The sequence below is a fragment of the Sphaeramia orbicularis genome, chromosome 8 (genome assembly GCF_902148855.1).
Source record: "Sphaeramia orbicularis chromosome 8, fSphaOr1.1, whole genome shotgun sequence".
Classification (NCBI taxonomy): domain Eukaryota; kingdom Metazoa; phylum Chordata; class Actinopteri; order Kurtiformes; family Apogonidae; genus Sphaeramia; species Sphaeramia orbicularis.
The window spans coordinates 36523424-36547767 of record NC_043964.1 but is presented as its reverse complement, the minus strand read 5'-3'; the positions used below and the strand labels follow the sequence as shown (position 1 = coordinate 36547767).

At 38.5% G+C, this 24344-nt stretch overlaps 1 protein-coding gene across 2 annotated transcripts; it reads left to right on the top strand.

The window, feature by feature from the left end:
* Positions 1-370: 370 nt before the first annotated feature.
* Positions 371-22455, top strand: fam83ga (family with sequence similarity 83 member Ga). 2 transcript variants are annotated; one of them, XM_030142399.1, is made up of 6 exons: positions 371-1104; positions 4258-4425; positions 15533-15657; positions 17079-20304; positions 20447-20480; positions 21571-21695. In XM_030142399.1, exons 1-5 carry the CDS (start codon positions 649-651, stop codon positions 20474-20476), a joined length of 4005 nt encoding a protein of 1334 aa, XP_029998259.1. In that variant the 5' UTR covers positions 371-648; the 3' UTR covers positions 20477-20480; positions 21571-21695. The 2 variants fall into 2 exon arrangements, with proteins under 2 accessions (XP_029998259.1, XP_029998257.1); XM_030142397.1 differs by lacking the exon at positions 20447-20480 and having other exon boundaries at positions 21571-22455.
* Positions 22456-24344: the final 1889 nt, after the last annotated feature.

Here is a 24344-nt window from a genome sequence, read left to right as displayed (position 1 = left end):
TTTTTGGCCTAATTCAAGATTTTTTGCTAAATTTGAGATTTTTTGGGCTTAATTCAAGATTTTTTTTACTTAATTGAAGATTTATTTTTTTGGCTTAATACAAGATTTTTTCCTTAATTCAAGCTAATTTTTTTTTTTTTTTTTTTTTTTTGCTTAATTCAATTCAAGGCTGTGCAATTTTTGCACTTGGCAAAAACATCCCAGGGGCCGCATTTGGCCCCCGGACCGCATTTTTGACACCCCTGCTTTAGATCATATTAGGCTGAATGTGGAACTGAACTAACATGAGTTTGACATCCATGTACTAAGAAGTCACGTGACAAAGGTGTGTATGTGTGTTTTGCACTCAGGGTCACACCTGTCGGGCGGTGCCGGCGGCTGGGTGTCACTCATTCTCTGTGTCTCGCCGGGCAGGTCTTTCAGTTTGCACCGGGAATGACACAGACACAGAGTTAATTCATTATGGTCTGTCACGGGAATGACAAGGCAGACCAACAGATGACTAAATGGACTCTGCACCACAACGGAAGTGACACTTAAACAGCACAGGGATTCACATGAGTTTTTTTTTTTTTTTTTTTGTAGGAGGAGAGGAGTTGTAGTTCACGCTGCACAGGGATAGTTTAAAGTTTTTAATTTTTTTCAGTCATGGCTCTCTCTCAGATACAGTGCCTGGATGATAACCACGTGAACCCACGGACCACCGAATCCAAACCGGAGTTCTTCTACTGTGAAGACCAGAGGCTCGCGCTGGAGACGTTGCTCCGTGATGGTCGCGAGGCATTCGTCAAGTACCTGGAGGCTCGCGGCCTGCGGGGCTTCCTCTCGGACCCGGAGCTCGAGAGCCTGGTCGGTTCGGTAGAGCCTTACGACCCGGGTTTGGAGCTAATACCGGAGAGCGGGGAGGAGGAGGACGAGCCGCCGCTGTCTCTGCACTACTGGCCGGAGCTGTCGGACGTGTCTATCCCGCAGCTGGACCTGGGCTGGCCCGACAGCGACGGGTACCGCGGGGTGTCGCGCGCTACCGTGTACACGCAGCCCCCATTGGACGGACAGGCACACATCAAAGAGATAATCAGGAAAATGATTGCGCAGGCGCAGAGAGTAAGTCTGGCAGTCTGGTTGATAGTGGACATAAACAATATACTGAGGAGTTAATTATTTAGCCATGTTCATATTTACACAGTATACAGTCCTATAGTAAAAGTAGCTATTTTGAATGACATTTTCCTTGCTTCATATCATCTCACAGAGCCGAAAATGTAAACATACATAGGTGATCACAATGACCTTGGTATATGAGTAAAAAACCTGCAAAATACAAGTAGTGGAACTTTACCAAGATAAGTGAAGTCAAACTGCAGGTTGGCTCTAAGATATAGTCTTAGGTTAAACTGTGAAATTCTGAGAATTACTGAGAGAATGAGTTTTACTTAAACAGGAATGTTTGTCTCAGCTGAGATCTACTTCAAAACACTGTCCGCACATTACAATACTTTCACTTTTCAGGTTCCTTCTAGTGGACATATTATAAATCTATTGTACAAATGCATATAAACCAATATATATGTGCACCAACACTTCCCAAATAGCAAATATTTTGGCAGTATTATGACATACATTGGGCATTTTTATCTTACTTTTGGCATTATGAAAACCTTTAGGCTTAACTGTGGTATGATTAAGGTTATCCACAATAGATATGGAGGCACCAGCAATATATGGCTGAGTTCTGGCATATGTGTGGTTAACCAAAAGACTGGGCAAAGAGCGGGATCAAGTATAGGGATGGTATGGCATGTTTATGGCAAGCCAGAAGATTGACTAAAGAGCGGCAACATCTTATTCCATATATGGATGTGTTTTGGTTGTGTTTTGGCATATTTCTGTAAAGCCAAAACACTGCACAAAGAACTGGAATTTCTACCCAGAAGAAAACCTCACTTCATTTTAAAAGCATGATCAACACAAATTTTGGCCTCTCTTTGGGTCAGTTTTGGCTACTTTTTGGCTGGATTATGGGGATTTGGGGCTTTTCTGGGACAATTATGGCTATATTTTGGAAGTCCGCAATTAGTTTTTGGTGAATTTTGGCTTCCTTCTGGTTTGATTTTGGCTTGCCTATTTTGGGCCATTTAGGGCCCATACATCCGCCCAGAACTTTGCCAAAATGGCATGCCAGTTTTGGGCCAGATTTAAGCCATAATGATTTTGCTGTCTGGGTTGATCAGATACATTTAAAACATCAGCTATCCAGTACTTTTGTAATTTTTTTTCCAATTCATCATAACATGTAGCACACTTAATCTGAGAGATAATTTCTAAAGACAATTACAGACCAGTGTTATTAGAAATCCTGACAGATCTGAAAACATTGATCGTTTTTGCCTCCAAAACATGTTATCTTTTCATAATGTCATGAAACATGCACATTATTGCTCTGAGCTGGGTAACGATTACCGGTATAATGATAAACCGCAGTAAAATTGCCAGCGGTTAGTATTACCGTTTAAATTCTAATTATCATGATAACCGTGTTTGATTACCACACTTTTCCGTTCGTTTAGCATCTTTGTGTTATTTATGCAATAAATTATGAACATCTTTCAAATTGGATTTTATATATATTTTTTGTGTGTTTTCTGGCCTTTTGTGTTGATATAGTAGGTTAAAGTGAAAAAAAAAGTAGACAGATGATATAAATGAAGTTGTGCTGAAAAACAGATCCCAAACATGGGTATAGTAAATATTTGTTTATATAATATATAAAGGCAAAATCAAAAGGACTGAAAAACAGACAAAATAGGCTCAGACCACTAAGGGTTAGTATTTGAATGTTTCTGCCAACAGAAGGTATATTGTGCCAATTATTTCATTTGTTTTTTTTTTTGCTGGGTTTTTTTTTTTTTTTTTTCAGAATACAACTTGGTCAAATTATTTCAGTGTGTGTATTAGTACTTTATGAACATTTTGAGCACAATTTCAACAATACTGCGATAATAATGATAACCGTGATAATTTTGGTCACAGTAACCGTGATATGAAATTTTCATATCGTTACATCTCTACTCTGAGCACAATAAATGTCAGATGAAATAAGTCCTGCTGTTTTTTATCCACTTTTAACTTTCCTATTTACTTACTGCGCAGGATAGGCCTTGTACATTCAATAGAATCACACATCTGTGCCCTGAGATTCTTCATCCCCATCAGTTTACTAATGATCACATCTGATAATTATTAATTTTATTTAGTTTCTTCTGTGAAGGAACATGATTTTGTAACATTGACTAGCTTGTTTTTTTGTAAAGAAAATCTCCTTGTGATGGCTCCATTCTGTGATGTGTAGAGCATTATGATGACTTTATAGATATTTCATCCATTTTATGAGTATCTTAATGACCAATATAAAAAAATATATAAAATACACAAAATATTACATATTTAATATTCAAAAAATTCATGGGAAGGAATGCTTCTCAGACCAAAAAAAAGAGTTTGTTCGAAGTGTTCTTTGGAAAAAGGGATTCAAAAAGTAGATATCAACTGAAATAAAAATCCAGGGCACTCTCTTTAAACATTAAAATGCCTTTATTAACATGGCATGGTCATATCTGTCTTTCAGTTGATAATTACATATATAATGTGTGATTCTTTAAAGTAACTGTAATATTTACTTGAGCTGATACTGCTGTGTTGAGGTCAGAGTACAGCACCAAATGAGACAACCCAGACTAAAGTGCAACTAGATTAAAGCGTCTTCATGTAGGACTGTAACTGTACAGCAACATGTGGCCATAAAGGCTTTAGTGTGCATGTGCTAGGTCCTGAAGATAGGCTTCTTGCCTGTGTTTGCACCTAACTGTTAGAGTGCATGACTATGAGAGTGGGCAGCAGTCTGCTCATGCTGCTGACACATCTATAAGTAGCTGTATGTGACTGAAACAAAGAGGCTTTTTCATGAATACATCTCCAACAGAAAGAACTAGATCAAATAAGTGGTACCCTTGGGGAATTTATACATGCATGATCACCTCAAACCAGTGGAACAACTTAACTCATCTGTTTTGGAAAAAAGAGCATACAGTGCATAATGTTGGCATGTACAGACTGACAGTGCCTCCAGCGTTTTAATAACTAGGTCTATGTATAAGTAATCATACTGAGTGAGTTTATTTATGCGCCTGAGCTGTATTTACATCCATTGGCCGTTCATGGACCTACAGTGTGTAATCTGAATTGTGTGTATGTGTCCAGGTGATAGCTGTGGTGATGGATATCTTCACTGATGTTGACATCTTCAGAGATTTGTTAGACGTTGCTTTCAAAAAGAAGGTTTCTGTCTACATCCTGTTGGAACGCACAACACTACCTCATTTCCTGTCGATGTGCCACAGGGCTAACATGCACGCCGGACACCTCAAGGTGAGCCTTAACACCCAATTTGATCAATCTGCAGACTAACCCAACCCCATGTTTTGCAGAACTTGTAAAGGATTTAATGTTGAGGTTTTATCCATGTTGTATGATGATTCTTTATTTCTGTTTTTTTAATTTGTTCATGCATTTCCTGCCAGGCTGACTGATAGTTGGTAAGGTATTTCACTTTTAACCACACTGACTGACACAAGACTGATAAACCAGTACTGCAGCGTCTAAGTTCCGCCCATGCAATAAAAGTGTAACCACTGATAATGATCTAAAATAACCCATAAAGACATAAACATCCACTGCCGACCAAAAGTATCTGCTCATCTAAAATGTTCAGTAACTCTTGAGCTACTAATCCTGTCAATGCATGTAAATAGTTCAGATAAAATGTAGTTTCTCAGCTTTATCAGATATGACCCATTTGGACGTTCAGAGAGTCTGTAATGAACGTGGAAACACATCTTCTGCAACACTGATTCACCAGTAAAACCCATGGAGTTTGACTAATGACAGTGGTTATAGACATGTGTTTTTATGTTTAGTTAATGATATAATTTGTAGAAAAAGTCACTTTTTCCTCATTTTTGTCTGATTTAATCTATTAGCTTTTGAATTTTCTCTGAGCTTTTATGAAAATCTACACAATCAGTAAATTAAATATAGGAAAACATGCTTTTGACTGAAAAATGCAAATTGTAGAGGACAATATTGTAATAAATGCTGATAATATAACTTGGGAAATCATTTAGAACTTTAGAAAAATAGTTGTGGGTCTTTAAGGGATAAGCTGATAGAAAACAAATGTTACTTATTATTGTAAGGATAGGATATTGTTATAGTATTTGTGTGGGAAGTAAATTAGTGAATGTTGGAGCTTTGCCTGGCTGGGAGGATTTCCACATGATGAGAAATGTATAAAAATCTTGCTTTAATTAAAATTCTAATTCAGAACAGAAATGAACACCACATTATGAAGCTGCAATACATTAAGAAAACAGAATAAGTATGAAATTAAGTACTGGCAACTAAGCCAGGAGTGTTTCATTAAGCATTTATGAGTGAAAGCATGTGCCTTCACTCTCTCTCACTCATAAACACTCTCATAAAACCAGTGAAGCTTACAAACCGGTGTCATACCAAAAATGAAAGTCTTTAAACCTCTTACAGTGTATCCATTGTTTATTCTACTAGTATTTGTTTACACTTAAAACAGTAGTTGAAAACAGGTTGTCAACATGTTCGAGCATGTGAAAGTGAATTCCAGGAAATACAAACCTGGACAAACCTTTGTGAATAAACTGCAAAGGTATTAAATATTATTGTTTTGATTCCGTGAGCAGATTTGATCTCAGGTGCTGTGTTATTATTGTCCAAGAATAATACAGGATGGGATGCTCATAGTTGGCATCAAAGAGGGGTGTATCGGTAGGTGGAAGTTGGTCTTAAGTTGCCTTAGTTGCTCTTTGTTGTTTCTTGTTATTCTAAAGCGGCAGGTCAGAAAATTGTACACAAAAGAAGGGTTGAACGTTTTCTACAAAGGTTCTTAATGCGATAAACTTTCGGTATTTACTCATGTGCAATGTTACAGAACAACAAATGTTACAGAAGATGCAGTATTTACCCTAAAGGCATGAATAACACACACATAAACACAGGCTATCTGCACAGACGTTGGCACAGCTATACTGATGTACTGTAAGAAAAAGACACACTCGCTTTCCCTTTGCCAGTTTGTGCCTCAGAAGAACTCAAGTGAAAAACAAAAGCAGTGGCAACCTGACAGGCTTTCAGATTTGGTAACGATTCAAAGTAGCAGCAGAAAATACAACAGTCTTGTCTGGCAGTTTGTGCAATAAGTACAAGCACATGTTTTATGACAAAGAAGGGTTGCTCATGATAAGTGGATAAGGCTTGTGCCTGTTTTGCAAATGATTCAGCTGGTTTATTCGCATGGTATCTGCAGACTTGTTAAATTTACTGTTGTTTTTTCATGCAGTATCTGAGTATCTTCTAAATTGGGTAATCCTGTTTATGTATCACAGCTGCACGATGAGCAACAAACTGTAAATCACATTATATTAAAATGAGTCTAATGTTTGAGCAAAATATGTCAATATTAAATTTTATTTTTATTTATTTATTTTGTTATTTTGAACATGCAAAGACACAAAATAACACAAAAGCAAAATAACATTTAAATGAATAGAATCTGTCTTCAAGTACAAACAAGTCTAAATTTACATGGTTGAAAAGGATCAGGAAGTGTAAACTAAAAAGCTGCTTAAAGCTGCAGGAGCTGAAATCTCTCTGCAGCTCTCTCCTCTTGGTCCAAATCAAATGAATAAAAATAAAAATATGTAGATGATCCGGTGCTATTTTACACCATTGTGGGAAAAATAACACACTTTTTCCAAACTTCCGTGCCAAGACACAAAGTAGAGCAAGAAGTCACATCCAGGTTACGCCTAACAGAAACTGGTTATTGATAATAACTATAAATCCAGTTCATTCTACCTCCTTACCTGTCTATACTTGTACCCGATTACCCAGAATTAGGGTGCCACAGGGTGGATTTTCCACAGCCTGAAACCACAGGCTTGTAGTAGATGTGTTAGACTGGTGTCCGCTCAAACCACTTGAATTTATAGGTAATTATGGAATTTTTGCCAAACACGTGTAGGGGTGTAAGAACATATCAGTTCCACAATACTGTATATTGTGATATTTCATTTCATGATACTGTATTAATATTAAAAAGTACTGTATCGATATTTTTAGGTATTTATTCAAATGCAAACATGGTTGATTCTTTTATTTATATATTCACATTGGTGTTTTGCTCTGTTGTTTGTTTACTAAAAAAGTAGTATTGTGATATTGCAGGTCATACATGTAGCTTTTTTTAAATTGATAACACTGTTCTGTTAAATAATGATTATTTCAAGAATCCTTAAAGCACATTTTACTGTCTGAAAGAGGCAGATGTTAGTTCCTTTGTTGGGACTGCATAGAAATAATGTTGTGATGTTGGATGATTCAGGGACTGTCCACTATGCATTCTATTTACAGCTAATAGTATATGAACATTTGAGCCGGATCTTAAACTGTAATGTCTCTAAAACACAATTTTTGTCATTTATTTATTTGTTGTGTGTGTTTTTTGTACTGGTAAAGCCGGATGTTTTACCTTTACAGGGTGGGGAAGCAAAATTTACAATGAACATTTAGTTGTTTTTTCTCAGCAGGCACTACGTCAATTGTTTTGAAACCAAACATATATTGATGTCATAATCATACCTAACACTATTATCCATACCTTTTCAGAAACTTTTGCCCATATGAGTAATCAGGAAAGCAAACGTCAAAGAGTGTGTGATTTGCTGAATGCACTCGTCACACCAAAGGAGATTTCAAAAATAGTTGGAGTGTCCATAAAGACTTTTTATAATGTAAAGAAGAGAATGACTAGGAGCAAAACTATTACAAGAAAGTCTGGAAGATACTATTAAAGAAGAATGGGAGAAGTTGTCACCCGAATATTTGAGGAACACTTACGCAAGTTTCAGGAAGCGTGTGAAGGCAGTTTTTGAGAAAGGAGGAGGACACATAGAATAAAAACATTTTCTATGATGTAAATTTTCTTGTGGCAAATAAATTCTCATGACTTTCAACAAACTAATTGGTCATACACTGTCTTTTAATCCCTGCCTCAAAATATTGTAAATTTTGCTTCCCCACCCTGTATTTATCTAAATCCTGCACTTTAAGTTTTTACAGAGCAACGATTCGTGATGAAGTATTAGATCCTGTCCTGATCAAATGCAAATTTGTTTAGTAGTTGTGCATATTTCTGGTGTCATTCAATTTTTCCAGGAAATAATATTAAAAAAAAAAAAAAAAGCATAAAAATGTTGCCTTGTTAACTGTATTGTGATATATCGCGATATATTGTATCGTGATCCTAGTATTGTGATTTGTATTGTATCGCCAGACTCTTGCCAATGCACACCCCTAGTCATGTGAAAAAAACAACCAAGTATCACGGCTTTAAAGTTGCAGGAGCCAAAATCATGAGGAAGAAACAATATTTGAAAAGACATACCTTTCTTTTGCAACTCTCCTCTGTCCAAATCAAGATTAAATGTAAATACAGATGACCTGACACCATTTCCATTTTATTAGTTCAAAATGATAAGACATGACAACACAAGACAGAAGGCATACGCGAAGATGAACACAAATAAATAACATGTACACATCACAAAAAAACGTTAACATTCACATATATGTACACTCGCTTATGTTAAAGTGCATAAAAATAATAATAAAAGACAAAGAAGAGGTAGATGTTGCCCAGCTCCTTCCCTGTCTTTGTATGCAGACGGGGCGACAGCAAAGCCACCCCAGGCAGGCTCTTAGTCCTGTATTTCACCCCTCTACCTGTCTGAAAACATGTCTGTTTACACGAAGTCTGGGACACAGAGTAGATTTTCTACAGCCTGAAAACAAGAGTCTACAGGAATTGGTAGAACTTTTGTTTCCTGTCAGACCACATGATTTACAATATGCTGAATTTTTGAGCTAATTGGAGTTTTTTTCTCGGCAAAAAACTAAAGCACTGCAGCTTTAAGGAGATGCACCTCACAAAACCACTCTACTTTTACTGTATATTTTTGTGTTTTTCAATGTAGATCCATTATCACACGAAGATTTAAATCTAATTTTCACACAAAACCTATAAGTAACTCAGATATAGGCCTAGGTAACATCTGACGTCACTTATTGATGTCAAATAACATAATTGCTACCAGCAGCTTTGTTTTCCTTGTTTTTTCATGCTCGTTTGCGGTTCATTTTCTCACAGTGAATTGTGTGAAAAAGAATTGATCCAGCATTTAAGTGGAATGCAGTGAGGTGTGTTTGACAGCTGGTATATCCACAAGACAATCAATCATTATTATTCCATGTACACTGTTGCCCGTAAAGTTGCAATCATTTTATTTTCAGACACCTTCCCTTTTTTTTTTTCATTCCAGTTACTACACATCAATAATCACTTTTGACCTAGTTACACATTGTCACAATTATTTCATGAGAAGAGGTGAAAATATTTTATTCCGACTTTATGGGCATCAGTGTATTTACAATATACAGTGTATGCATTCACACACATGGGTTGGATTCTGTCCTTTAGATCACATAAGGCATTGATTTTGTTCACTGAATCATGCTGTTTTGATTCACTTGGAGCTGTTTCATGAGCAGAGCCCTCGGAGAATTACTTGTAGTGTGTAGCTGTTAACAGTCCTGTGCGCTGTGTTAAAGTCTATGACAGAAACTTCTCAGCGTGGCATGTGACAGCTGAAGGGACAGCTTTACAAGTGGAAACGAGTGACCGGGAGCAATGACGAATCTCTAAAAGCAACAATCTGTCAAGGATTTGAACCTGGGCTCGTGAATGAGGGGATGACTAATAGGAAAAGCGAAAAGACAGTAATGACAGCTTGTGAACAGCTTGAATTTTTGCTTGAAGATGTAAGTGACAAGAGGGAGGGAGGAGGAGTAGCAGATGAGTCAGTGTAGGCATGTGTCAAAATGTTTTTACACGTCACTTATCGGGGTTTTTGAACATGAAACAATTGTGTAACAGTGACCGAGGCAGCTGGACTGAGATAGATTATTACACATTCGATATTTTATTTAGTTGTGTTACACTTTTTAATTAAAGCTCTAGGGCTGTTTCTGCTTTTATATAAACTTAAATAGACTGGTTAAGAAGGTCATCATCTGTATCATCTATACACAGGGAAATGCAGTTTTCAGATTTTTCTAATCTAATCAGTGTGCCACAAGAATGTACTGAGAGGAAAGAAAAAAAATAAAGGGTGGGACTGCTGCATCAGGCCAACTTTTGAAAAATTCTTTGGCTGTGTTCCATCTCCAGAGTTATCTGAAGCTGTGCATATCAGAGAAGGAGACACAAGTCCTAGTCTGGCCTCACAGAGAATAGAAAAACACTGCATCCACAGGAGGAGTGTGACTGTTAACATGGCTGCTAACAACACAGCTAAGATGGCAAAATATCTCATGACACACTGCGATCGCTGTGTTAGATATATCAGTTTCCTCCTCCAATATCCATCATTAAAAAGTCATGAGCCTTTGATTCATGACACATTTTTAGGTCTATAATGTTCAGAAAAGAAGTGCAGACTCTGACGGATGCAGGCAGTCGGTGTTGATCATGATCTTATTCATGTGTTCGACACTTATTTTACCTCTGAATTATCTCAAGAAAAGACGAAAGGCGAAGTCTGTGTAAAAAAAAAAAAAAAAATCTCATAAACCTTGTCATGATAACAAGTCAGTGCTTAGTTGGAGGTAGCTTTCATGCTTAATCTCTTATCTGAAACATTATTACTATTTTTATGACTTCGACACCACACGCTGTACCATCCATTTATTATTACAAATGTTGCGGTGTAAGTGTTCAGCAGTGCAATCATATGTGGTCAGAGGAAGCTCGGATAAAAATTAAAACAACAGCAAAAACAAATCGAAGTTCTTAGCAGGAGAGGATGTTTATATCTGTGCTTCTCAAACACCAGCATTGACTGGACTCAACTAAAGACCTGACCCCTGCAAGACTAAAGCAGGGTTAAATACAGGTGTATTTAGGTTAAATACAGGTGTATTTAACCTTTAAAGACCTACAACCGTTTATCTCTGCTGACTTCCAAATCAATTTCTCTACTTTTAACCTTTCCAAAGTGGTTTATGGCTGTTTATTGCCTTAAATTCAAAGGTTATTATATTTTAGCAGATAAACGTGAAGTAAAGGTGGTGTTTAGCTGATTGTATAAAAGTGTTTATAACCACTGTCACTGTAAAAACTACATCGGTTTTATCAGTGAATGCTGCAGAACATGACAGTGTTTCCATGTTCACTATGGAGCCCCTGAACGTCAAAACCGGTCATGTCTGATACCACTGAAAAGCTGAGAAACTGCATTTTACCTGAAATATTCACATGCAATTACCACAGGAACCACGGGTCATATGAATACTAATATCTAGGGACTGAGGTTAGTAAATGTGACGTTCCTTTGTTTTGTTTTTGCTTTTTTTTTAAACCTAATTTTTGTTTAGTTTTGCTCATATAAATATACAAGGCATTTTATATTCATAAACATATCTAATCAAATATCTCTAAATGGCATATATGAAAAAATATGGATATCTGCAGTAGATGTTGATTAAATGAAACATGAATGACAGTATAAAGAAACAAAACAAAAAACATACATGTAGATGACCACTTCTGAATGCTTATTGCATTAAAACACAGGTGTCAAACACAAGGCCCGGGGGCCAAATCCAGCCCGCCAAAGGGTCCAATCCAGCCCATAGGATGAAATATACTGAAGATATTAACGATCAATGGTGTAAAAATCATTTTGATTCAGGTTCCACATACAGAACAATGAGATCTCATTTGGGTCAGACCAGTAAAATATTATCATAATAACCTATAAATAATGAAAACAGCAGATTTTATTGTTGTTTTAGTATTAAAAAAAAAGTAAAATTACATGAAAATGTTTATGTCGAGGCCCAAAACGGAATTCCGTTTTGGGCCTCGACATTTATATTAACAAACTATCCTTTTATAAAAAATGTGAATTGATTTGATTTGATTTATTTATTTATTTCGAACATGCAAGGAAACAAAGTAAAACAAAATGAACAAAATGAAACATTTAAATGGACAGAATCTATCTTCAATCACATACAAGTCTGAATATTGCATGGTCAAAAAGGAGTAGGAAGAAGTCTAAACTTATTTAATCCTACCCCTCAGTGCTTTTACACCTTTATCATTAACTTGATACAAGAATCAAACAATACTATTTTCCTAATTTTAGCATTCAACCACAGCAAATACATAATGCAGTAACTGAATTACACACAACAATATGATCATGGCAATACAGTCATACAAACAGACTCAACAATTCAACCATTTTCTTCAATAATTACTGCATATTTATCAGTACAACATCATCCATAAACAAACAGGCCTCACTGTCATTATTAAATACTGTACCTCTCAAGAATCATTTTTTATATCTTTTTTTAGACTGAATTATGTTTGATATTTGTTTTTATCTCTACACACAATTTGTTCCATAGTTTTACTCCACAGATGGTGATACAGAAACTTTTTAACGTAGTGCATACTTTATGAATCTTTAAATTTAGCTTTCCCCTTAAATCATAGCCTCCCTCTCTTTCACAAAACATTTCTTGAATATTTCCCGGCAATAAGTTATTCTTTGCTTTATACATTATTTGAATAGTTTTGAATTCCACAAGGTTAATGAGTTTTGAATAACCTGAACAAATATGAACAACCTGAAATGCCTTAAGAGAAGTACATGCAATTTTACCAATATTCTGCCTGTTACTAAATGTTTTGTGTATTTGTAATTGTAATGTAAGTTGTAATGCATATGTGTCAATGATAAACTGATAAACTGAGGCAGAATATTGTTAAAATTGCACTTGTTTTTCCTAAGAAATTTCAGGTTCATGTTATTCAGATTTTTAAGGAAACGTTGTAGATGTAAACATTTTCATGATGTAATTTTACTTTTTTTCACTGTTATTATTTCTGGTCTGGCCCACTTGAGATCATATTGGGCTGAAAGTGGCCCCTGAACTAAAATGAGTTCAACACCCCTGCATTAAAGGGTTAATCATGGGACTCCGTCTCTTCATAAATAGCTCTCCTTGAATTCTAAGGACATAAGTAATTTGCTCCATCTGATAGATTTCCCTCACTTTCTCAATTCAAATGTTATATATGGGGGGTTCAGGTTTCATCGTTCCTGTTTTTAACTTCATTTCCCATCATGCAGTGAGGTACTGCGCATCTGGTCAACCGTCATAGGCAATGCAACATGATTGTAAGGCTATTGTATTCCAAAATTACTAATATCTCTCAAAAATATCAGTCCTATCAACTTGCTGAGATGTTTAATGTGGAGATGGGAGTATTCCTCAACTGTTGACCAGTTAAAAATGTCTCAGTTTCTCAGAATTGTGCAGATACACACACACACACACACACACAGATGCTCTGAGACCTTCCAGTATTATGATATAGATTTTAGATCAGTAGACACTGCTGGTCGCTGGTGGCTGTCAGAAAATGTTTGTATTATTACACCACATTCTATCAGACAGAGGGGAGTATACAGACAAACAGCATCCAGGATAGCCCTGATAATAAGGGTATGGTGTGGGTGAGCTTGTCTCTTGTTGTGCATGTAGCTGCAAATCAAGTTACAGCAAAACAGAGATTAAATCAGAAACTGTGACATGTATTGGTTGTGCAAACTTAATAGCAGTGCTTGGAGTGGCAGTGGTTAGTGTAATTACTTATGAAAATGTGCTCTGCTTAAAGTACAATTACCCGCTGTTAGTGTTTAAGTACAGGGTTTAATCAAGCTTCATTTATGTCTAACAAGCAATTGTCACTTAAACATAAACAATATCACTTGTTTCACCCTCCATGATACACAAATGTGTACATGGAGACATAATTACAGTTCATAAATGCCTTTAAGACACAAGATTTCCAAGTGGCTTATTAGATACTAATCTCCAGCTTCTGTTGTGCTGAGTGATCAGAGTATATAACGTCTGGATAGGAGATTAGTCCATCACAAGATATGGTCGAGACACATTTATGGTCTAAATAGCACGTGCCTCCCTAGCAAGTACCTTACAAATGGGTCTTTCCATATAATTTCATCTAGTGGTCCCCACCTGACCCTCTCAGATTTTTCTAAATTTTTACATACTTGTAGTACATTATATATGATGGAAAAATCCAAAATTTCAAGGCTTAGTTTTAAATAATTCCAAAGTTATGACCATTTGAAGTAGGTTGTAGCCATTTATGTCCAGCCATTTATGTCTAAAATATGGGGGCGAAAACGTCTCTATTTAATTTGAACATTTAACATAGAAGGATTTATAGAAGCAAGTTGTGCTTGGTGTCAAAATTTAGGGCAATTCCTGTATTTTCACATGGTTTCTTTTACTTTTAAATTTTGACACCAAGCACAACTTGCTTCTACAAATCTTTGTATGTTAAATGTTCAAATTAAATATGGACGTTTTTGGCTAAAATATGAGATTTATAGAAGCAAGTTGTGCTTGGTGTCAAAATTTAAGGCAATTCCTGTACTTTCATACGGTGTCTTTTATTTTGTGATACTACCTATCCCACATGCTGATATTGACCTTTGAGTCCGAAGGTCAGACAGATATTTTTGATTTTAAGATGTTCATATATCATACATAACATAACATAGAACCTTCATTTTACACAGATCCATTCCCTAAGTAGCCAAGATATAGTAAATAAAATTTCTAATGAATATGATGATTAGTTTTTGTGTAATGAGTGGCCAAATGTAGTGACGGATAAAATCGCGATGGATAAAATCTCAACTTTGTCATTCTCTGTAACATGCAATTATACATTTTAAGTAAATATTTTCACATTTCTTAGGACTATAGATTCCTGTGAAATGATTCTGAAAATTTCAGACCTCTAGCTCTTGTTGTTCAGAAGTTATAGAAGCCTGAAAATAGCTGAAAATTTCAAGTCTTAATTTTGGTCGCAATTTTAGGGTACCCCCTACCTACTTCAAATGGTCATAACTTTGGAACTATTTACAATTAAGCCTTGAAATTTTGGATTTTCCCATCATACATAATGTTCTGTAAGTATGTAGAAATTCAGAAAAATCTGAGAGGGTCAGGTGGGAAACTTTCTTAAAATCTGTTGTTTTCATATGGAATGACCCAAATGTTATTGTGAGCATGCTGTCCTAAAGAAATTAGTCACATCACAGTGTTGAGATTATAATTCAGTCATCAGTATAGAAGCATGCTGGGCAAAAGACTTAATGTCATTACTACTTGTGCTATTAATAAGGCACTAAAAGTCTCCAAAAATCTAAGATTGTTTCATAAATTCACCAAAGAAATGACTGAATACTGTGTGTGTTTGTGTGTGGTTCAGAATCTTCGAGTCCGCTGCTCAATCGGAGCGGAGTTCCACACTCGGGCGTGCACCAAGGTCAAAGGGCGAATAGGACACAGATTCATGTTCGTCGATGGAGACAAAGCTGTGTCAGGCTCATACAGGTCAGTGTATGGTTGTGAGTGTGAGAACGTCATAAAGAGACACACTTTGAAAGAGACTGATTATCTCGGTGTGCTCCACCTGGCTTTGTTTCTATGAGCGTGGCGTGGACAGATATGTAGAAGAATGTAGTCCGTCTTTAACTGTTCGGTAGTCTTTTCTTCATACTAGACAAACAGGTTGTAACTAAATCCTGTTTACAACTACTAAGTACCTTGATAATGATGTGTTTATTTTGGCTTTGTACTTTAAGTTACAAGTTTAATTCGTGGGTTTGAATATGCAGGTCATATCATCAGATCATGTGGTCAGGTTTTTCTGTTGGAAGATGCGTGTGAGTTGATTAGTTAATTTATATGTAAATAATTGAACATTTTTAAGATGAAATAATACAAAAAGGACTGGTTTTGATTCCCTAGAATTCCCAGGTAATGCTAGTTAGGGCATATTTGATACAGTATCGAGTCAGTATATTGAAAATAATTTTGTGGAATCCATAAAACCATTTCCATCTCCTGAAACGGAAAATCTGTTTTACTACTTTTGACCATTATGCCTTTGATGCAAATTTGTATCATACCCAAATTTCTATCAATTTTATGTGCTATGGACAAATTAACAATCTGCACTCAATTTAGCATCTGCTTGAAAGCAAAAATCCAAATAATTTCTTTCTTAATATAATTGTGTATACAGCTGGGGAAAAAATTATTAGACCATCAAGTCATCAAAAACAATGTTTATGCAATCAAGTACTAACTCCTGTGTGTATCATGTGACTAAAACAGACAGAAAAGAAAACATGGAATGCCTAAAAGCACTGTTTTTGTCAGTACAATGCCATAGCTATTGATGTAAGAACTTGAGTGATTTAGGTTATTATCAAGAAAACATGGAAAATGGATAGATATCAGCTCTGAAATTAAACTCTTATGAGCTATTTTTGTTGTTACCATTATATTTGTCCAAACAAATGTACCTTTAGTTGTACCAGGCATTAAAATGAACAAGAAATTGAAGACGACAAGGGTGGTCTAATGATTTTTTTCTGCATTAAAAGTTTGATGCTGTTGGTGCACAAATGATGACATACATAATCGTACATGCATCCATTCCATACATCCTGTTGAGTAGGTGAATGAATGAATGAATGCAACCCTGAATACTTCCTAATGCAGTCTTAGTGATCAGCTTTTAATACCTCTTCAGTCAGTCTTGGATGCACTCAGACCTGCACTTAGAGCTGTCCACTAATGACTAGTTCGCCCCAGATGCATGTTAATGTTAATGTCATAATGTGAATACAGCCATAGTGGTTGCGACATGTCAGTCATTACATCGCCTAAATATTGCGATATTTTGCCTGCTTATAATGTCTTAGTGTGTTCTCTCAGTCTAACTTTTTGTAATCTGTGTCCTACAGCTTTACCTGGATGTCATCACGACTGGACAGAAATCTTATCACCGTACTAACAGGGCAGGTGGTTGACACATTCGATCTACTGTTTCGATTCCTTTATATGAACTCCACCTCAGTCAACCTTCGGCAAATCGCTAAAGAGCCACAACCTGAGCCCGATCCCCCTCCGCAACAAACAACTTTCGCCCCACCGTCTGCAGACGTAGCTCGGAAATTGTACAACCCTAAATACGCTCTGGTTGCTGCCTGCAACCCCAGCCTTAGCCCAAACTCCTCTGGCAACAACAGTCCCAAAGACTCTCAGAATGCAGTGAACTCCAAGACTCAAGAGGACGAAGCAACAAGTAAAAAGAAGCGAAGGAGGGATAAAGAAGTCAGACAGGAACCTCCTCTCCATCCAGGTCTTACTAATCTGGGGAAAGCACATTTGATAGAATACCTGCCTACCTGGCCGGAGCCTGACCCACCCAGTGATGTGATTGGGTTCATTAATGTACGAGACACAAGCAAACCTATTCAAGTTCATCTGCAGCGCTCTGAGATGTTCGAAACCAGCCAAGCCATCAGGTTTGGCAGTCCACCCAGCATGCCCAAGGAAACACTACCAGAAGTTGCCAATCCTCGAAAAATAGGTGCCAATGATGAGGAGAATCCAAAACAAGATAAAACAAAGGCTGAAGAGGCAGCGGTAGTACAAACAAACTCAACGCCTCTCACTCTAAAGGCTTCCGGCTTTAAAAGTCAAGAGGCACCTGAACAGAAATCACAAATCATTGTTAAGACTCTCAACACTGAGTGTAATCTACAGTCAAACACTCCAACAAAAAACCAAAGTGCAGGTCACAACTCTACATCGAACATTAACAAAAGTACATCTCAGCAATCCAGTTCTACAGCGACACCTTCCCAGATAACTCCAACTATTCCTACAAACAGCCTGAAGACAGAGCCCCTCCCAAAATCAGACGCTCAAACACAAGCACAAACTAGAACGAGTTTAAACACACACCATGCACTTGATCACAGTGTTCACTCTTCGGAGCTGAAGAGTACTCAAACACAAATCTCTCAAACACTTTCTGCCACTGACTTGAACGCAAATACTGAACAGTTTGCACAATCAAAGAAGCTGCTGCAACATACATATTCATCCAAACAGGATGTTCACACAAAGACACAAAACTCTGTAAACACTCAGACCCCAAACATCCACAACCATATTTCACCCTCTTCTGCGTTTACTTCCCTACACTGTAACCCTGTCACTCCAGTGACTCTTTCTGACAATAACCAGGTCTGTGCGACTACTGTGCACTCAAGTATGACTAGCAGCGCCCGTGCTCCTGTACTGCCTTTGACCTCCATTACCACTACCCCTTCATTTCCTACTGTCTCTTCATCCTCTACCACTCATCCTTTGTCTTCGTCTACTTTTACCACAGCTCCTCCAGTCCCTAAACGTCGTACTGTCCAGCTGGTCATTAACGACACCACAAATGGTCAGAATCCACCAGACATCAATGCTGTCAGGAGGCCCGAGAGCCTGACTAGCACACAGCTAGTAGCTTCCCACAATGAGCCTCTTGTAGCCACTGTGGTTCACACACTGCCAAAGAAAGAACCTGAGACTGTCCCAAAACTGCAGAACAAAACAGATGCACAAAAAGGCACAGAGAACACAGGAAAAGATTGTTCTCCTTTACGGACCTCCCAGGAGATCAAGAGCGAGGAAGCAGCTGGACAGCGGAATGATAGAGTAGACACAAAAAGGGCTCCTGGAAGCAAACTGCAAGTCCAGTCTAATGTTTTGATCACCAATGCACCGAAGGAAAACTGCACAAATATTCAAGATACACCTTTAACATCAACTGAATGCAATATAACCAAAAAGATCGAAGACTGTGTAGACCCACTGGCCAAAGTAAGACCCCTGAGAGATAAAGAGGCTGGTAAAGTGCTAAGTGAGGACTCCAAAAATCTGGCACACAGCAAAACATATCCTTCAAGAGTCAATGGACCTCAAAGAGTATCACACAATGAATTGAATGCAAAGGACACAACTGTATTGGGAGCTGAGGACTCTGTAAATGCTACAAAAGACAGTCCAGTTTCTGCCACATTCAGAGCGCACATAGACAGAGCTGATGACAGCACATCTACTGCAGATTCACAAAATCAGCACCCAGGGGTCGCTACAGCATACCATATCAACAGTTTACCAGATGCTGCAAAACATAACACAAACAACACCTTCCAAGACTCCCTACAGTCACCCAAAGGTCGAGGAATCCCGCATTCACCCATTCATTTAGGCTTGTCAGAGTCGTACACACCGTACTTACGTTCACCCACACCTGAAAAAGAATCTCGCCTTCTCTTTGCCCTCACACGCACACCAACACCAGATGGATTGTCCCCACACTCGCCCAACTCTGACTCACGATCCCGCACTCCAGACTTTCGAACGCCAACGCCCGATGGCTATTTCTCCACTTTCTCCACCACCTCAGAGGAGTATTTTGAATGCAGCGACTCTCCTGTCCATGATGTATTTTTTGATCCAGTTGCATCTTTTGGCAATGAGACAGAAGATGATCTGAACACAAATACTTCTTATGCTCCAACGATTACCACTGCCAGCTCTAGTCCAACATTTGTAAACACCACCACTTCCCCAGGTGTGTTAAGCAGTTCAGGCAAGAATACCTCAAGGAGCGGAACTTTATCTCAGTATTACGGAGTCTCCTCGGTTTCTTCACCTGAGAAGAAACTTAAAATGATGGAGGAGGAGAAAACCATAAATGATGAAAAGTGGAAGGAACAGGATGGAAAGAAGAGTTTGACAGAGAGGAGTAACCAGACACAGAGAGATTCCCAGAGGACGGAGAGGAGAGGCAGCAAGGAAAATAAATCAGCAGAGCATTTAAGACAGAATAAAGCTTCGACAGAGGCACAACTGACAGCTGATAAAGCAAAAGAGACTCAAGCCTCCAAAAGAAAGAAGGCCTTAAACCAACAAGAGGCAGGAGACGATGTAGTTACTCCAGGAGAATCATCAAACGAGGCAATGCAAATGTCTGTCGGCGAAGTCAAAGCAAAGAACATGTTTGAGGGCGGGAGACCAGACAAAGCGTCCTCAGGTGGAGAGAAGACGCTGGACAGAGCAGGACTCAGAGCCAGCGGCGTGGAGAAGACGCTTCAAACCACCAGAGAGTCTGAGGGACAGAAGGTATGAACCGTACAACAGCAAACGTTCCCATCTCGATATTCAAAATAAATGTTTTCATGATCTAATATAATTATTAAAGCTACCGTGTAGTCTAATCTAACCCAAACCATTTTTACTTTTTAAATTTTTAACCACTTTGCAGTATTCTGTTCAGCCCACACCAGTGATATAAAAGGGTAAGCACAGTTATTCCATATTAACTCTCTTTAAATACTTCTTCAACCCGACTGAAAAGAGAAGGGGCTGACAGACTAAAGAATGGATGGATTTTCCTTGACCTCCATCCATCCATTCATCCATCCACCCAGCCATCCATCCACCAACCACTCCACCCATCCATCCATCCATCCATCCATCCATCCATCCATTCATCCACCCACCAACCCATCTATCCATCCATCCATTCATCCATTCATCCATCCACCCACCAACCCATCCATCCATCCATCCATCCACCCACCAACCCCTCATCCATCCATCCATCCATCCATCCATCCATCCATCCATCCATCCATCCATTCATCCACCCACCAACCCATCCATCCATCCACCCACCAACCCCTCATCCATCCATCCACCAACTCCTCCATCCACCCACCCACCCTTCTATCTATCTATCTATCTATCTATCTATCTATCTATCTATCTATCTATCTATCTATCTATCTATCTATCTATCTATCTATCTATCTATCTATCTATCTATCTATCTATCTATCTATCTATCTATCTATCTATCTATCTATCTATCGCTTTTAAGTATTCACAGCAAGTTGAAACACAACTCTTGCTCTTTACTGAACGACTTTTAAAGCGAAACACTTTTAATGAAGCAGAAGCACTCACAGTGATGCAGTATTAATGTGTCAGTAAAAGATTGATAGTTTCACGTTTTATTGCCATGATTTAACTCACTTGCTTTTGACCTGAGTTTGTGCTTGTTTCTTGTCTCTTAATAATATTCTATTCAAGTCAGGGAGGTGTTGTTGGCATGTTTTAACTCAGCTGAGTCATACAATATTAACTGAAGTAACAGCAAAGCAGGAATTACATTTTCACGCGAGTACCTCTCTTTTCCATTTGCAACAGAGCTTTTCTATCACTTGGGACTGCAATTGTGAGTGTAAAAATTTCACAGCGCATCACAGAGAAGCAGCTAGCACGCTTATAGAATACAATATGAGAAAGTGTTAAAGACATATAAAGATGTATACCTCACTCCATCTTCTTCTGGCTCTTCTGTGTCTCTCTTCTATGCGAGAGCAGCAGCAGAAAGACACTGGAGTGTTCTCTCCTTTGCGACCCCCCCAGCCACCCAGACCCACCCGCTCCCTCTTCGCCACCCAGCCTATCGGTGCCCGTCAATGGGGAGGCCGCCAGCTGAACCACACAGAGAGTAAACCATTCGACAGCAGCCTCCCGGTTTTCGATAATACCCCATCCACTCGGAGACTACCGCCTAGACCACCCCCTCCAGTGGCAGTGAGTACTTCAGGTTCTGCAGCAGGACGGAGACATAGCGAAGTACCTCAAAGCCAGCAGAGCCCCTTCTACCGTCAGCCTCCTGTAGCACCAGCCCGGACCAGACCCAGACAGTCCCAGAACCAGACCCCGCACCCTAAACCCCAGGCCTCTTTCCTTCACACGCACTCTCATTTGCAGCCACAGGCTCTTTCTCAGACCCAGAAACAAATAGCATCAGTGCAAGAAGGACAGGAGGATGGAAGGACTCCATTCAGCGTCACGTTCAGCAGGCTGTATAACATTAAAGGCCTGAAGGACAAGGTGAGCAGGCTGCCCACACAAAATAAGAGAAGTAGCGCCGGCTATTCAGCTCACGGAAGGAAAACCACAGGCTAGACTGGAATGGCCTACACTGTGCACCTCTACAGCTGAATTTATGGATTGATATTCAGAAAGCTACATCAGCCTCCTAGCTGATGACATGTGAAGCTGTAAAGTCTCCCACTGCATGATATATTGATATATGTTTACATCTACCACTGTCTCTTGGGGATGAACTCAGTTTATTTTGTTGGTATTTCCAGAAAATGGAAAGTGTGACAGCTTTCCATAGTTTGAAATGGTATCTGCACATGAAAGAAAAACAACTGGGACTGATAAACATGCGTGTATATATATATATATATATATATATATATATATATATATATATATATGTGTGTGTGTGTGTGTGTGTGTGTGTGTGTATATATGAGGTTTATATTGGCAGGGTGCGATTTGTCAAAAAAACAGAGAGAGGCGGACTTTTTTTTTGGGGGGGGGGGGGGGGGCAGTTATATGTGGGGGTGTGATCCAAAACTAATGTACCTAACGCTGGCGTGAAACTTTACATACTTTCAATGTCCAACTCCCGGGTTCTATTCCTCTATTATACAGTGGATCTTACACAATTTTCACAACTTCTAACCTGTATCTACTGGACACACAAATGCTGGGCCCCATGAATTTGTCACGTCCCCTCCTCCATTACGGCGCCCAGTGGGGACATTCGAATTCTGAGACTGCCGACAGTTCAGTTCAGGTGAGCGTTAGTGTCAGTAATGTAGGATATAGGTGGAGGAAAACTAAAACTGTCACAACCTGCCTGTTATTTCAGTCGGTTGCCCCCCCCCCCCCCCCGAGGATGAAATTCATTGAGCAGAAGTAGGGATGTAAAAACTAGAGGGGGGTTCATACCACCACCACCCCCATCCCCCCCAACAAATCGCACCCTGTATATTGGTACTGTCTGTTTACTTTAATAACAATAACTCATGTGTGGGACAGATGATGAATAATGCTACACAGCTTTGTATGGTGTGTAGAATTTGGGTTATTTTCATGACTATAGGATCTCCAAAAAAAATAGGAAATAGTGGGTTTTTGTTACAGAGGAAGAGTTCCACAATGCTGTGCTGTCATGGCGACAGTAGCTCAGAGTTTACTTCTTCTACCTGTTTTTTTTTTTTTGTTTTTATTTTACACCAGTTGTTATCCAGTGTTACATTAGATGAACTCTTTTATTATCCCTGTAGGGAAATCCAGTCTCTGAATTATATCCATCCTATTACACACATCACATAGCATTAGCAGTAGCATTAGCACATCAGTAGCAATGAACTGCCAGACGTTCAGGGACCAACTCCAGGTCTTCATCAGTTAGATTATCTGCCATGTTTGCGTACCTTAATTAATGTATGCATGCTGGTTTTTGATGGCGGGTGAAACTGGAGGCACAGAGAGAAAAGGAAAATTCAACACAAATACTCCGGTCTAAATGAGAACCAATTATTTTTGAGGGTAGACCCTTTTCCAAAAATTCCCTGCACTGGCTTAAATTCATTATATTTTTCATAGCCACCATAGGGGAGGATGAGGCAAAGGCAACCATCACCGAATCTTACACACTGAACCTTTGAGCAATGTAGTATTTAATATTTTCTAAGAAGGTACAGGTTTAGTGGTCATGACGGGCAAGCAGGAATAACAATAGTGTTTATATGAATTTTACATAGTCGTTACATTAAGAAGATGTTTACAATATGAATTAATGCTGAACTGTTGATGGACAGTGTCTTCACTTTTTTTGTTTTGGTCTCTGACCCTGTTTTAGTCGTTTTGTATTCTCTTGTTGTTCGCTGTACATTGAAAAACTAAAGGAGTCAGGTTATTGATTTATTCTTTGTTTACACAAAACCCCATTTACATTCAAAATGCTTTTGCCTGGAAGACAAAGTCACAGCGACTGCGCCCAAACAGAGCATAAAAGATATCTTCTGCAGACGAGCACAATCAACACCATGGAGGAAAGACTTGTTTCTCTGAAGACAGATACAGATGTCCTGCAGATTATGACACATTACAACACAGTGTCCTTGAGTTTGTCGGTAGGAAAATGGAAATGTGCAGAGTTGCTGTTTGCAGGATGAATAAAACAATTAATGGCATCAAATCATTGGCTGCAAATTATGTTTTAACCCATAAAGACCCAGTGCTACTTTTGTGGCAGTTCCTAAATGAAATTTTCTTTGTATTTA

Bases quoted from the DNA above. Each gene is read 5' to 3' on its own strand.
- fam83ga (XM_030142397.1), top strand. From the start codon at position 649: ATGGCTCTCTCTCAGATACAGTGCCTGGATGATAACCACGTGAACCCA. The intron at 1,105-4,257 runs GTAAGTCTGGCA...GTATGTGTCCAG, and splicing joins TGATTGCGCAGGCGCAGAGA to GTGATAGCTGTGGTGATGGA. The intron at 20,305-21,570 runs GTATGAACCGTA...ATGCGAGAGCAG, and splicing joins GAGAGTCTGAGGGACAGAAG to CAGCAGAAAGACACTGGAGT.